Genomic DNA, 15,920 nt, shown 5'->3' on the forward strand with positions numbered 1-15,920 from the left:
AATGCTTACAATGCCTATATAAATATATATTCAAAAGTGGATGAAAACCATTTTAGCTTAAAATATGATTTTTCCAAGCTTTTAGTTTAAATGCATAAATGGGCAGCAACGATTTTTCGGATTAAAATGTTAAAAAAGTTGCAAATCCCTTTGCTGCGCCCCTGTTTGTATGTATTAGGGAAGGCGGAGCACATAAAGAGAAGTCAAAATAAATCGATAAATTCTATATAGATACACAGCATCAGCAGGATAACAACAACAACGACAGCAAGGCTGGGCAATAAACAGCCTACCAACAACAGTAGCAACAACAACACCAACAGCAGCCCGAACAGAACGGGCAGAATGTTTTTCGTTTGCCTCCTTGAATTGTCCTTTCAACGAACGCCTCCCGAACCTCCCGCACCACCCACCGCACACATCCACATTCAGCTTCTCATTCAGAGAACCGAATGCGAATGCGAGTCCGAATACGAATGCCGAGTCCTGTGTGTGTGTGTGTGTGTGTGTGTGCATGGGAGAGAGTGTGCGTTTATTCGCACGCCTGAATGTCTGCCATTTCGCATTGCTCTGCATATGTATTGGTGCTGCTGCGTCCGTGTATCTGTGTATGTTGTTCTGTTCTGTTCTGTACTCCACATCTCTGTTTTCACATCTCGCTTCGTTTACTTTGCGCGTAAGCAGGTACACACAGATACACACATACAGGGAAACACGCAGGGGCGCCCACAATTCGCTGGGAAAAATCAATTAAAATTTAATGCACGTTCCCAGGACATCTCCTCATAAAAATACGTCTTCCATTTCGAATGGCAATCGGCGGCACCTAGCAGGCAATTTAATTTGTCTAATTTGAATTTTAATTAAAAACTTTCACGGGTTCAATAACTTGCAAAGTAAGCGAAGAAAATAAAAAAAAAAACAAGTAAAGCTGAGTAAACAGCGGCATTTCAATGGCTTAAATGAAATTCAAGCTCATTTCCATGTAACAGCTGTCTGTCGGCGAAGGAAAATGGGAAAAGTCCTTTCCCAGAAGGCGGTGTCTAAAATTGTTATTCACTTTGTTGCCACATTAAGTTCAACTTTCCTGTGTAAGGGCGGGTATTTTGTGTGTGACTTTTTAATTGCTTTAAATGCCAATGAAACTGAACCAGGTGGAGAAGTTTTGTTGGCCCGGCTTACAGAGACTTAAAGGATCAATTGAATACATTTTGGCAGCAGTCAGATGATTTTTTTTGGCTTCACTTCCTCATTCCGCGTTTGTTTATCGCAGACGAGAGGCAAAATTAAGGCAGTGAATTCCCCCAAATGTAAACACACAAATCCTTCATGCATTTCAAGACTCACAAATCTCGCAAGCGACAGGCACTTTCAATCTCCCAATTGATGGCCCCTAATTACACACGCGATATGCACGATATATATATATATATATATATATATGTATATATACATAGTAGACATATAGAAGATATACCTTTGGTTGCACATTTCCCATTTGGCTTTTACAGCACCGAACAATGTAAATAAACAACGTGCAATTTTCGTATGGCTCTGCCAATATTTAAATTTTCATGTTTTACTTTGAGGCAACAACATCTATGATACGAGGACTGTCCCAAATGTGGCACGCCCCCCCAATCCACCCACACACCCATAAGCACACACCCATTTGCAATGCATGTTCGTTCGCCTGATTCGTTTTCAATCTTTGTAGGATGTTGTAAAATATTTTAACGACAGCAATTTCGCCGCTCGCGGATGATATTAAATTTGCCATTGGCCGTTAAATGTATGTGAATTGGAAGAGCAATCCTATTTATTTTCCCGCTCATACATTTTATGCGATATTTTTCTTGCCCCTCGCTTTTTATTGCTCTTTAATTTGATGCGTTATTGATTAATGAATGCAAATCAATCAGCCCGAGCAACCACTTGACCGTAATTCCGGAATCGAACTAAAACTGTATTGCCCAGCACCTGGAAAGGCTCCTTTTTGCATCTGGCCGTTGTCATGGCGATTCCCGGGATCGAATTCGTTTTCCCCAGCATGCACATCTCCATTCTATAATTAAACTGAGCTGTCCATCCCCCACATGTGTATGTGCATTGTGTGGCTTTCAGTGCGATACACGAAGAGTGCCGCTTGTAGTATAACAAATACCATCGCATTGTGTTGTGAAAAGCTCGCAAATGCATAAGGCATATATTTATGACTCTTGACTAACTAAAATCACCCCTAAGACTTTCTTCGAAAGTTCTTTTTCTACGAAGAGATAATTCAAAATATTGTTGTGCCACTTTTCACTCTAAATTAAACCATACTCAGTATCTTCCCATTAAGGATTACTTTAGGATCATAACTTATCTTTATAATAATACTGCCAGCTTGTCTTTCCTCCCGTAGTCAGCCAAAAATAGCAACTAAACTGCGATGGCATTCAACTTTCGTTCCGTTTGTCGACAAATAAGTGCTGTTAAATGGGTGAAGGTCAGCGCTGCAGTGAGTGCCATTGCTGGATGGCCTCCGTCAGCCTCATCAGCGATGTTGAAGGATCACGAGTCGGGTTGGGTTGGGCAGAAGGCCATTAACAATATGCTGCGGCCTCAAAATCAACAAATGCAGCGAAGGTGGGCAAACAAACACAAGTACACGAAAGATACACCACACAGCCGAAAAGCACACATACGCCGTGTGGGCCGTGCGGCAAGCAAAACAACCCCCAACCAAACAGTGGTCATGTTTACTCAAACTCACACACAAATGCTTTCATAATTTCCCACACACACACGCACATAGAACACAAATACATGCATAAATCTTCAGCTGGCGCCATTTCACTCCTTTGGCAAACTATAAAAGCCAGCCAGCGTCTGCTGGCAACCTCCGCCAGCAACATCAATGTTTTGCTTGTTGTCGTTTGCTCTTCCATTTCGAGCAATCCCCAAAGACACCCGACCACCCCGCACCGCACTTTCCATCCCCTTTTCAGACCACCCCTCCATCAACCCACATCCCCTCCAATTACTCACACATTCAACGAGCACTCATTTAAACGAAGCACCCAACGCTTACAGCATAACGTCAAAGTTAACTCGCTGCTGGAGCGCGTGCTTTTTGGGGGCAAAGTGGGTGGCATGGGCGGCATGGGTGGCGCAAGGGAGGCTGGGAGGTGTGTGGTGGCGCCAAAGAGAAAGCAGTCGTGCCGCACTGCTCTGGTCGTGCGTTCGTTTCATCCGCTCGTGTTCCCCGCATCGCGCATCCTTTGCCACTCAACAACAATGCTCGCTGATGATGTACTATGGAACGGAACTGGCATATCAGCGGCTCAGACTGGGGAATTCCCAACAGTATTCGAGGGAAAACTTGCTACCAGGAACATTGTAATGGATTAAGAATAATTGAAGTAGAAAGAGTGTTCCGTATGAAAGCAGTATTTAAAGCAAGGCAGAATTATAAATGTTTTATAGCATCGGATAGAAGCAGATAATTATAAGAAAAACAATCAAATATAACAATAACAAGTGCATTGAAGCTTATCCGCATTTATGATTTAATTAAAATATTTAGCTACATTTTGAAATAAATTCGAAAGGGACTGAAACATTTGAAAATAATAATGAAAGTAATAAGTTGGATGATGTAATTATGTATCCTATAATTAGATTTTTCTCGATGCAAAAGTAACACAGCAGATTTATATTTTAAATATTTAATTAAATCCAATTAGCTAAAAATGGCACGTCAAAGTCAAAAGCTAAGAAAAGCAATCATTGACAGTAAATCCATTTTCATTAGAATTTTCTCTTAAAATGGCAACACTCTTTGATATCCTCTGTAAAACATGCACGCACACCACTGTAAGCAGACACACACACACACACACACACTCGCACCGACATCTCATTATCGGTACATTGTAGTGGCATTGTAAGATACCGTTACATTCCATTTTACATTATAGTATTCCGAATGTTGTTACAGAATTGACACAGTGTGCAATCGTCCTTTGGCATCCCCCACCGCTCCCTCCTTATCCCACCCCTTCCCCATCATCTTTCGCTTCGATTCCTTTTCTCTTTGCTGCTTTTCCTCATTTCATTTTTATCCTGTGCGAGTGTGAGTGCGAATGTGTGTGTGCGAAAATTTACGGTCGTACGTTCGTGTGTGTGTGTATGTGGGCTACTATGTTAAAAGTTTGTTTCCCCATAAAGGACGGCCACACCCCCCGCCCTTTTGCTTATAGCTGTGAGAGTGTGTGTGTAGGTGTGTCTCTTGGCAAAGTTTTTGGCTACTTTTATTTTTCGTTGTTATTTAATTTGTGCTTGTGTTGTTGTTGTCTCGTGTTTGACTTCTGAATTGCTATTGTCGTTGTTGCTATAACTGTAGTTGTCAACGCTCCTTGTGTTGTTGCTGCTGTTGCTGCTGTTGTTGTTGGTGTTATTATCATGCTAGAACTTCGCTGGTTGTTCGTGTTTTTTGATAACTTTCGTTTTAACTGTCAATGAAGGCAATTGAAAGTTGCCAGATTGTTGTGCGATTACAAAAGGCAGGAAATACACGAGTTTCCCCTTTAAAATTTCGTGTGGCTTCGACAGCTTTAAGTTGGCATTGCATTTGCAGGGGAAATTAACACAGAATCCACGAGCGAACCATTCGAAAGGACGCAGCAGGACATTTGTCAAGCGGGAAACTGAGTTGGCAGCCAGCTGGGCGTCCAACTTTGTTAACGGTATATACAAATGGAGATATATATATATATATATGTATATATCCCTACCCATCGACACTGTAGATATGTATACGCAGGAGTCACATAATCCCGACGAACACAAACGCACGAACACGACTTTTAGGGGCCCGAAACACAGTTAGCAACTTACTGTATTGTATTATGTATGAATTTTCCCGTGTACCATTACATTTTGTATATTTCTGCCTGCTGATCCCAAAAAGAAAAGGAAACGCATCGAGAATCCCAACAGTCCTTGCACTTCATACAGTTATACACACGAATGCACAAGAATCCTACAACTTTGCAACTTTAGGTTACTGTCAACTATTTAAAAAAAAAAATCAATGCCATTCACTTCTGGTTTCCCCTTTTTCCCTGATTTTCACCAGCACTTATGTTTATGCCTTTATTCACTGAACGTTGCTCGAACCTTTTTGTTGTTTGAAAATTATTGAATTATCATTTATTATATGTATTTCTCTATATACACGCGTTTATTTATTTATACTTATGTATACGCAATGAATTTCTGTTGAACATTAAAAGTTTAGTTTTACTCGTTGTTGCTTTTTTTCGGGGTTTGGTTTTTACTTTTCGCCATCTACTTTGTCTAGTTTATTTTATATATTTTTCGTGTTGTTGTAGTGTAGAAAAAATTAAAAACGCGCCGTTGGTATAAAAATGTTTTTCAGCTAATGCGATTTTAACGTTTTGCATGCGAACCAACAACTATTTTGGCCAAGTGCGCGCTGCCAAAGCAGAAGCTCTCGCTCAGCATCCCAAAAACCGATGGATGCCGATGGACGGATGCTTTCTGAGATACTCTGCGATACGCTCTCTCAGATACTCTTGCTCTCAGGCCTTTCGTACTGCAAGATACATCCGACGGTGGGCGCAAGCGAGATGCAGATACAATCCAAAGACTCCTGCTCATTGTTTTGATGCTGGCGCTTGCGCCATCTCCACTCCGCCGGAATTGCCAGATTCAATCCGGCGGACAGACAGTCACAGCGGCACTTGGCGCGCATTTTGAAACGATTTTCTCAGCATCTGGTTGAGCATCTTCGCTGGCGGGGTAATTAGCCCGCGTTTATGACTTAACTGGAAGCCCGAAATAGAAAACAGGCACAGCCGCAGCCACTCTAATCAGTGATCACGTGAAGCACTCGCGTGTTCCAAGAGCAGGAGGCAGGCGGATGCGGCAGGCCAGGCAGGCGAAACGAGCGGAACGCGCGGGCGGGGTATCGGGTGGCCTGGCAGGCAGACAACGCCGGCGGTCGCTGATAACGAGTGCCGCTCAAAAACTACAGTCTTCAAATAACATCTACAGTAGGCACTCGCTGACACAGAGACCTAGATTTATGGTGCACAAAAAAAAAGGTAAGCCATCATGCATATATGGACCTAAAGAAAACCCGAAATCCATCAAAGAAGCAAATATTATCCTTCAAAACTTCAGTCTAAACAACAAAGTGAACGTTAAATTATACTAATTATGTTCTAGTCAGAAGATTTATTGCCAATTTCAAAGCTGCTTTTTATTCCAGACTTAAATGGTTAGTACTTTCATAACAAATTTGATTCAAAATAGTAGAGACGTATATCTTGTTAAATAAATTGAATTTAATAACAGTTGTATATTTGCCCTAAAGTACCTTTTTAAGGAGGTTCCACTGCGCACTGTTCCGTGTTTTCAAAACAAAACCGCAGTGAACCCAAGGCAGCGATACTCTTTTCCATATCAACCGGCGATCAGGTCGATGGCGGCAAAGGCATTATGAAATCTTGAACCTCCCAACCGATCGCTATAAATATCGCAGGTCTCGTGCTAACGACTATCAGTGGCGGAGGAAACGTGCTGGGCAGCGTACAGCCAGCTCGTAAACTGAGAAACTCTAAAACTCAGAAGAAAGTATAGAAAAATGAGGCTGCAGCTCTTCTTTTTTCTCGGCCTGAGTGTTCTAGTCAGTGGAGGAGGCAAGTTCTTATATAGGTAGATCTGAGTAAATACTAAATACCAACCCAACTGTACCTGCAGAATCCTCACACGATGCCGAGAGGCGAATGCATCCGGTGTTCTCGCTTATGGGAACCGGATCGAATCCAATCGGAGGAGGTCGATACAAGCGAGCCATGCCCCAGATCGTTTTTGATGCCGTAAGATCAGAGGAGCGGTACGCCGAGTACTGGCAGGGTTTGGCGGCCCAAACACTGGATCAGCAGCTGGAGAGTAAGCTGCGATTGAACACCCAGCTGGCCAGGAATGTGATGCTCTTCATTGGCGACGGCATGTCCATACCGACAATCACGGCGGGTCGCGTTTACTTGGGCGGCGAGGAGAAGCAGTTCGCCTTCGAGCAATTCCCGTATGTGGGTCTCAGCAAGACCTACTGTGCCAATATGCAGGTGGCCGACTCCGCCTGCACCGCCACCGCCTATTTGGGTGGTGTCAAGGCCAACTATGGCACGATCGGAGTAAGTGCAGCGGTGCAGTTCAAGGATTGCCAGGCGCAGGCACAAGCCGCCCACCATGTCTCCTCCATTGCGGCCTGGGCGCAGAAGCAGGGAATGGCCACCGGACTGGTTACCACAACCTCCGTAACACATGCCTCACCAGCTGGAGTGTACGCCCACCTGGCCAACCGGAACTGGGAGAACGACGCCGAAGTGGTGGGAGACAATGGTGACCCCGATCTGTGTCCGGACGCAGCTGCCCAGCTGATAAACAGTCCGGTGGGTCAGAAACTTAATGTGATAATGGGCGGAGGTCGCGAGAATTTCCTGCCCAAAGGCGTGACTGATTCCAGTGGAGCGCCTGGTCGCCGTTTGGATGGCCGCAATCTCATCGACGAGTGGAAGAACCAGCACACGAACAGTGCTCAATATGTGGAGAATCGCAGGGAGCTGCTCAACCTATCCAATCACACTTCACGAGTACTGGGCTTGTTTGCCCCCTACCACATGGCCTACCATCTGGATGCTAGTCCAGCAGAGCAACCAACGCTGGAGGAGATGGTCCAGTCGGCCATGGAAATCTTGGAGCGCCAGAGTGCCGGACGCGGTTACTTCCTTTTCGTGGAGGGCGGTCGGATCGATCATGGTCACCACGACACCTTGGCTTTGAGGGCCATCGATGAAACGGCGGAGTTCGACAAAGCGGTGCGATTTGCCAGGAGTCACACGAGTACGGACGACACTTTAATAGTGGTCAGTTCGGATCACTCGCACACCATGTCGCTGGCGGGCTATTCCAGCAGAAAGAACGATATCTTCGGCATCAATGACGGACAGCTGGCGGCGGATGATCTTCCATATGCCACTCTGAGCTATGCCAATGGACCGGGCTATGATAGTAACTACCTCAGGGAAGGCGGCGCTGTGCGGAGGAAAAATCTGAGAGCCATCAATATGAAGAACAAGGACTTCATGTTCCCCAGCACAGTTCCCTTGGAATCGGAAACGCACGGTGGCGATGATGTGGCCGTTTTTGCTAGTGGACCGTATGCCCAGCTTTTCACCGGAGTTTTCGAGCAGCATTTCATACCTCACGCCCTTGGTTACGCCTCTTGCCTCAGTGATCGTAACATGTGCGTGGATGGGGGCGTGGCACGGAGACCACGCTGAAACTTGGCGGGGATCAAAGGTTAAGTGAAGCACAATGAGTCTAAGCGACAAACGTATTATTCTCGTTTAAGAGAGAAGCCACTAGAAGATAAGCAATCGTTTAAGGGGGATACTAAAATAAATAATTGAAATCTAAAAAAAGCATCGATTACTATTTGTGCCAATATTATACGACATTTATTTGCAGATAAGAGTCCGTTCCCGTGGTTATCTTATAATGTCGATTCTTTTTTGCACTTTAGAATTTGATAGCAAAATGTCGATTTTACGCGGGGAGGTTATCGATTGACATGTGTCAACTGCTTAAATTTTGTTTCCTTTTCAGTGTTGGCTAATATCAACATGTGACTGCTTGCATCCGCACTAACTGTGGTTTTTGTCTTTACTAAATCTAACAGCGTACTGTTGCCAACACTAAAATGTTAAATTATTTTAAAACTAACAGACGACTTGGCGCCAAATTTGAAATAAAATTAAAATGTTTTCGAATATAAAAGGGACAGACAACATTAATGACTAGGGTTTTATTGAAATATACATGGGGCTAATTGCTGGACATATCAGATTTAAATTATATTTTAATATGTATAAGTGTATATCATTTTCATTTTGTGCTGTTTTTATTTATCTTTTTACAATTAATGCCTTCTGGCTGCATATATAACATAAGGATTCACACAAGTGGCACTTAATTATACAAACTTAACTTTAAATTTTCTACACAGTTTTTTTCCCTTTTGCGAAAACGAAGCACAAATAGTCAGGCGAATTAGTAGCATAATACATTACGCATAATAACAATATTTAAAATTAGGCATACACATAGTTCACAGTATTTTGCACGATTGCTTGGACGTCGTCTTTGGTTTCCTCTCCACGGCTCTAACCGCCTCCTCGAAGACCTGCTGCAGGTTCTGCTTCTTCTTGGCGGAGCACTCGACCAAGTTGAATGCGTGTATCTCTTTGCGCATCTTTTTTCCCTCCTGAAAAAGTCGAGAAAACTTAGCATACAACTGTGTCAATCGTTTAGTTACTAACTAACCTGTGTGGTCACGAACTTCTCCGAGTTGGGAATGCGCAAGTCCAGTTTGGTGCCCACGAGAACCACGGGAACGTGGGCGGAGAAGTGACGGATCTCCGGCCACCACTTGCTTTTCACGTTTTCGAATGAGGTCCTACTGCTGATCGAATAGCACAACAGGAAGCAGTTGGTCTGTGGAGCGAGTACGAAATGTATTAGCAATAGGTAGGACTAATTTCCCTATCAGTAGTCAATGCTATCATACTTACACTGGGATAGCTCAGGGGGCGCAGCCTTTCGTAATCCTCCTGGCCGGCAGTGTCCCAGAGGGTCAGATTGTAGTCCCGATCATCTACGGCTATGTTGCAGGCGTGATTGTCGAACACTGTGGGTATGTACTCCTCGGGGAACTCGTTCCGTGTGTAGGTTATCAGCATGCAGGTTTTGCCCACCATGCCATCGCCCACGATGGTTATTTTCAGCGGGCGCGGACTCTTCGTTATGTTCGCCGTCATTCCCGGTTTTTTTCCCCGTTCGTCTTTGTTAAGCAAGAACTGCAAAGAGGACAAAATAGAGGCGTCACAATCGGGATTGCAACATTTGGTGGCAGATGTTGGCGCACTGTGTGTTTATCTTGGCGCACCCACACTTTCATCCAACCGGAAATCTCCAGGCTTTGCCCCTAGCTGGCTTCACTTTGATACTTGCAGAATACAGCAGAAATGGGATTACTGCTCATACAGAATATAAGAATGTATAAGAATGAACTTCAATAGCATTAGCTGGAAATATTGCTGAGTAAGTAAATACAATACACCAGTCTAATCTACATTCTATTTCAGTTGAGTTCGCTTGAAGGAATATCGGTTTCCATTGACGTTTTGAAGTTTTCATTATTGCTGGAATGTGTTTTATAGAGTTAAATATATAAATGCCACATTTTAAACAAATTATACGTATCTATATCATAACAGCGAACAGTCCACCTGAATTAACCTTGTTGATCATACAACCCATATCGCACATGAACTTCAAAACTTTTAATCTAATCGCCGGTCGAATTGAAAACGACAAAAGTCTGGGCAATTGGAGCTTTTACGACGGGCCAACTGTGGACTGGACTTCATCAAGCGCAATTGATTCTGCGAAATCTCTAATGGAAATAAATGTGCTTTTATGGCTGTCCCCCCCGTCTTACATAACAATTAAATAAAGGCCGGGCCAAAACTGAAAGACTTTCACCATCTGTCCAGGCACAAAAACAAACAAACTAACAAAACCGCATTTGTTTCATAAATTTTTCATTTTTAATTAAAACTGGTTTCGTCGGTTTCCAGTTGACCCAAAACATAGACTAGATTTCCCTACGCAGCCTCCATAACGACACAAAATCCAAATCAAAAGACATTTGCCCGATTTACAAATGAGCGATGCCGTTAGGTATTCGTATTCGTATTCATCTTGTGAGTGGGAATTCTTGGGGTACCCGTTTAAGCAGAAAACTCATGCGAATACCAGGAATTATTCACTGTTTGCGGCATGACTCATCGCGTACACTTGTTGATGTCTCGGGCTCCATTCAGTTTCCTTACATAATTGCAAATCAGAGCGGTGGAAGCGTTTATTAGAAGAGCTAGACCACAATCTTGGCTTGGTGGCTGACTCATCGGTGAGGGAAAACGCTTCCTTCCCTCCAACCCACACCAAATTTCATCTTTGAGCTGCATTTTAAATTATTCAGAAAATAAAGATTGAAAACCGGTTGCGTTGCGACATTCATCAGCATTCACCGTTCGACGGCACTGCACTTCCCAACTTTTGACCACGAAAGGCACAAAACCACAGCCAAAGATCCCCCTAATACATACATATAAAATAATAATTTAATTGTTCACCCCTATAAGTACAAAAGCTTATTCATATGGATGATTGAATTTAGCAAACAAAATGTTGTGTTAGAAGTCAAGTAATAAATACACTTTCCAACCAACCTATCAGTTCGCAAGAAGTAGATGATAACATTTAGATAAGCAGTGAAAAGTGAAGAAAAGTACCAAATACACTGCAATTTCAAGCTAGTATAAAATTCACCAATATCTGGAATGCCTTGTAAGACGCGGCAAATGCGTGAGTAATAAACATAAAACGCTTTCTTGGCACGCGATCCACAGATGCTGAACTTTGACTGGGGCACTTTGATGCCGGGGTCAACACAATTAAGCCCCCCATCATTGATGCGAGTGGCTTCAAGTTGGGGTTAAGTGCTATTCGCTTTTTTAGGTTCGCCATTTTTTGATTGATTTTGTAAACTTTTCCTAAAGCCTTGAATAGTTTAAATGTATTCCAACGATCAAGCTTCTGAACAAATTTTATTCCAATTCTGTATGAATGACGTTACCAAATTTAAATCGGATGAGTTCGTTCCAGCAAAATGGCAGCAGAATCCCCAAATAGAAGCAGTGCTTTTTTTTCTCTACTTTTGTTGCCAAATTAGTAAACAAATCCAAATGAACAATTGACCATTAGGTAGCCACTAGCGCAAAAATGGGCGAAAAAAAAATAAAGCGAACAAAAACACAAATTTGGCCAGAGAGCAACAACGAAACTAAATAAACAGCACACTTTTGTTTTGGCCTCTTTGGACGCGTTTTAAATTATTATAAACAAACAGCTTTGGGTGCTGTTTTAGTGACTACAGAAATGTGCAAATAATTAAGTCCCAATGCTACCGAATTCTTCTATTTATACAACCAGCTGATTAAGCAACACGTAGGAAGCAAACTCGTGAATGAGTTTCCTCAGTTCCACGATGTAAACTTGTGGATTAAAAAACAGGTGTGCGAGCAATGGTCGAAACTTTCCAGGCATGCCACCAAGTGGGTGGCAATACCCCCCTGCTACCCTGTACAATGCCGCATCATCATCATAACTTATGCCTTTCTATCAGTTCGGAAAACAGCGGAAACTCTTTATCAAGCTCGCTGGCCGATGATGATGAAAATGAAACTGTATCGAGCGAGAGCGCGCGGCTCGTAATTAATACACATAATAAATTATTTAAACATAATTGCTGTGCATTTAATGCACTCCCTTGAAACATGAAGTGCACATGCCCGGCAGTCCGTGAACAACTTATTCCAGTTCATTGTTATCTACAGGCTTGGCCTCTTGTAAACTTTTCATATCAAGTTACGAACTCGTCGTTCTCGGAATCTTGTCCCAAGAACAAGACTTGTCACATTTCACACTCTCTCTTTCTTTGCATTGATTCGGTGGCGATGATTTCCCAAGATGAGGAAAGGTCTCAAAGCGACACATCTGCACTATGGCTACTCGTATTCATGTGCAATTCACTTGGGTCACTCCAGTTCAAACCTCGTCTTGGAGGCGTCTCTTATCAGCCTCCTTAATAAATGGGTGCATGCATCAGTTGGATTCCCGTTCCCATATAGCAGACGGTCCACAAATAACTCAGTTACACAAAGGCGGAGTTAGTCAATAAGTGAATTATACGTATAGATGGATCATCCGACTACGCAATTAATTAAATAATTCCGCAATAACGAATGTGAAGCGACGTCAGTAGAATGTAGGTAATTCTTTTATATAACTAAGATTACTCGGCTTGAGTTTCTTAAGAATTTCGTTTTATTAGAACTTGCAGTGGAGCAGCAGTATAACTAATCGTACGCCCAAAACCAGATCGAATTGGTACTCCAAATCGTCTATATAGGTAGGTACATTTCTATATAGACACCTATTTCTATTCTACACCAAAGCGAAAAAAAAACACTTTTATTCAACTCTGCTTCTTGTTGCGAAAAATATACGAACTGTATATGTGCATGTATTTTTATGGTTTCTCGCATGGGTTTTTGTATTTAATAAACTGATTAGATAAGATAGATGTCGGTGAATGCGGTGTACATAGGGAATTGGACTTGAAAGAGCAACGGCGATAAGTGGATGTGGAACCATGGCGAAAACCCATGGTTACCTGGTCAGAGGAGCCATCGAATCCCCAGAATCAGATTGGATCCGGGCAGATTGCAAGGGCACGCGCTGCCAATTAGGTAAATTAATTGAGGTTAATGCGGAGTGTTTATTGTGCCATAGGTCGCAATGAATTGATTAGCGACATTATGGATTGTATTGGATTGGGGCGACAGGCGATTCACGTACTCGGTTTCCTGCGACGTCCTCTAAATGGCTGTGTAACCATATAATTGTTTGATAACTAAAAATGGTATCGAGCCCATTATGGTGGAGAATCAAGTCGCCTGCCAAGATCCCCGAAGAATAAGAGAGCCCCACAACAGCGATTGGAATTGGAATTGGGACTGGAAGAGGAAGCGAGAGCAAGAGAGTTGGGATCGTAAACCGAAACAACTTGGCATTCCAGAGCTGTGGACGGATGGGCGGTCGGATCGGGGGAGGTTTGGTGGGGGGGGGGGGGGGGTGCGGTGACGTGAGCGCAATACAAAGTGACTCAGGTGATGGTGAAAAAGGAGGAACGATCACGAAGATAACTCTCCCAGTGAGTGAGATCTATGCTAATAGTGTTTACAGCCAAAGATAAATGTTGTTATTTTAACAGCTCGTGCAATCGCAGACCCACTGAGCGCCCACACCATCGCAAGGTCGTCGCAATTGGGTGTTATTGAATTCATTCTGCGCTGGATTCGACATTTGGCCAGCTAGCTGCTGGCGAGGATGAACTTAGTGGGATACGAGTGTTGCGTAGACGCTTTGAACTGGACGTACTTTTAGATACGGGACTTGTGTGCCCGTACTTTTATCCGTATGCGTACTATTTGCAATAATCAATCGAACAACACGTCTGGCTGGCGATGACGTGCGACTTGATCGCAGTGTGGATGTGGATTACTCGAACTGGCGGCGGCGAGAGTATAAAACCGGATAAACGAATAGCAACAACCGATCGCACGCGATGTCGTCGAACAACTGAACCTTTGGCGATTCCGATTCGTTTAGCTCGCAGAGTTCGAGTAGCTCGCAGATACGCGAAGAGCGAACGAAGAGAGCGCGGTGGAGCAGCTCTCTCTCTTAGCACTTGGCACACAATGTTTCCTTATCAAAGGTTTCGGTTTGGATAAGAAGAATTTGGCGAACTACAGCTCCAGGTTTCTAATCCCTATAAATATTTTTGCATTTCTTTTTGAGTAAATGATGTGATGTCTGCAATTCCAACTTAATGTTTCGTATTCAAGTTGATAACATTTTGGTTTGAATGCTTATTTTTAGAATACAGAAGCTCAATGCTCATATAAGTACATAAATAAGCCCATGATTAAAAACCACCATAAATAAGTTCATAATGATAAATTAGTTACTTCTATTTACGCATTTTCTACTACGAATAAAACGTTTGAATCAAACTTCGAAGTGCGTCAAATTATTAAGACTGAACTACTCACGCAATTACTTAACTGAGAACGCAAAATACTACTTTAAAGCTACTTGTGAGCTACAAATCCTGTTGCGTAATATCCCGCCCTGCAACCCGAGTATCTGGCATAAGCCATTAATCAACGACATTCCGCAAGTGCGTGCCTCCAAACTGGGCTTTATATCTGTCCGATGTAGGGGTAATTAAGCCAAAGAACCGCCTTGCGGGTTAGACCGAATAAAATGCGTTTACTGCGAGTATGTGGCACTGGCGTACATGAGTTCAATTAGCCGACACGTTGATGGGGCACTACATTAATTAGAATTACCACTGCACTGGGCAAGTCACTGCCGTACAAAGAATAAAGGTCAAGTGACAAAGGCTTCGACCCAGACCCAAAAAGTCGGGCGGTCACAGCAAAGAGAAGAGCCGGAAAATTATTAATACACAAATATGAATGTGCAGCATTTCCAATTAGGGATAGCTACTTAAGCGAACACATGAGCAACATGTGTGCCACTACTGCAAACACCAAAGATACTTCTGGAAGACTCTTGACAATGGGAATTGTACCAAAAGATATGAGCAGGTGCGGCGGAGCACTAAGGAGCACTCACAGGAGTAACTCAATGTGGCTGGGATGCAAATTGTTCCCAAGGTCGCAGGGTGAAATACTGTAAGGAATCAAATTCGCAGGCTAGAAAGGGCGACTATGCATAGCCAAGGGGCGAGACCAGATAATGTTGCAGAGTGTCTCCATTTCCCGTTTCCGGTCTGTCCGGACCGAAGGGAGCGGAGTGCAGTGTTGCTATTTCTGAACAGCACTCATATTTTATATCTTATCTCGTGCAAGCGGCCTGGAACAGCGAATCATGGGGGGGAGGACTGAAGTGACAAAAACAAATATAACTAGATCCAATAACAATCGTGGAAGGCTAGGAGTGATCCCCAATCAAATGCGCATGTGGCAGTGTTCAGAAACTGCGGGGCATTGCACCTTAGTTGGAAACCTAAAATAAATAAAAGAAACCTACATCTGACAAACTGTTGCCAAGGATTAAACGAGAATTTGGCAAAAAGCTTTAGGAAGCTATAATTTTCAACAGATGTTAGATTGTTACAAACACAA

The 15,920-nt window shown here is 43.2% G+C and overlaps 3 protein-coding genes across 8 annotated transcripts in view; 1 reads left to right on the plus strand and 2 right to left on the minus strand.

Annotated features, from left to right (window-relative positions):
• CG16779 (uncharacterized protein) overlaps positions 1-5,448 on the minus strand; it is a 32,594-nt gene extending 27,146 nt beyond the window's left edge. For all 5 annotated transcript variants that reach the window (NM_001275489.2, NM_001275487.2, NM_001275488.2 and 2 more), the window contains exon 1: positions 5,167-5,448. The gene's annotated coding sequence lies outside the window, so the exon portion shown is untranslated. The remainder of the gene's footprint in view (positions 1-5,166) is intronic.
• Positions 5,449-6,571: 1,123 nt separating this feature from the next.
• Positions 6,572-8,494, plus strand: phu (phurba tashi). Its single transcript, NM_141640.5, has 2 exons — positions 6,572-6,713; positions 6,775-8,494. Exons 1-2 carry the CDS (start codon positions 6,659-6,661, stop codon positions 8,358-8,360), a joined length of 1,641 nt encoding a protein of 546 aa, NP_649897.4. The 5' UTR covers positions 6,572-6,658; the 3' UTR covers positions 8,361-8,494.
• Positions 8,495-8,871: 377 nt separating this feature from the next.
• On the minus strand, positions 8,872-14,352 carry RhoL (Rho-like). 2 transcript variants are annotated; one of them, NM_001260074.1, is made up of 4 exons: positions 10,004-10,280; positions 9,651-9,935; positions 9,403-9,573; positions 8,872-9,343 (listed from the first exon to the last, which is right to left on the minus strand). In NM_001260074.1, exons 1-4 carry the CDS (start codon positions 10,034-10,036, stop codon positions 9,188-9,190), a joined length of 645 nt encoding a protein of 214 aa, NP_001247003.1. In that variant the 5' UTR covers positions 10,037-10,280; the 3' UTR covers positions 8,872-9,187. The 2 variants fall into 2 exon arrangements, with proteins under 2 accessions (NP_001247003.1, NP_524292.1); NM_079568.3 differs by lacking the exon at positions 10,004-10,280 and adding an exon at positions 14,146-14,352 and having other exon boundaries at positions 8,966-9,343.
• Positions 14,353-15,920: the final 1,568 nt, after the last annotated feature.

The sequence above is a fragment of the Drosophila melanogaster genome, chromosome 3R (genome assembly GCF_000001215.4).
Source record: "Drosophila melanogaster chromosome 3R".
NCBI classification, from domain to species: domain Eukaryota; kingdom Metazoa; phylum Arthropoda; class Insecta; order Diptera; family Drosophilidae; genus Drosophila; species Drosophila melanogaster.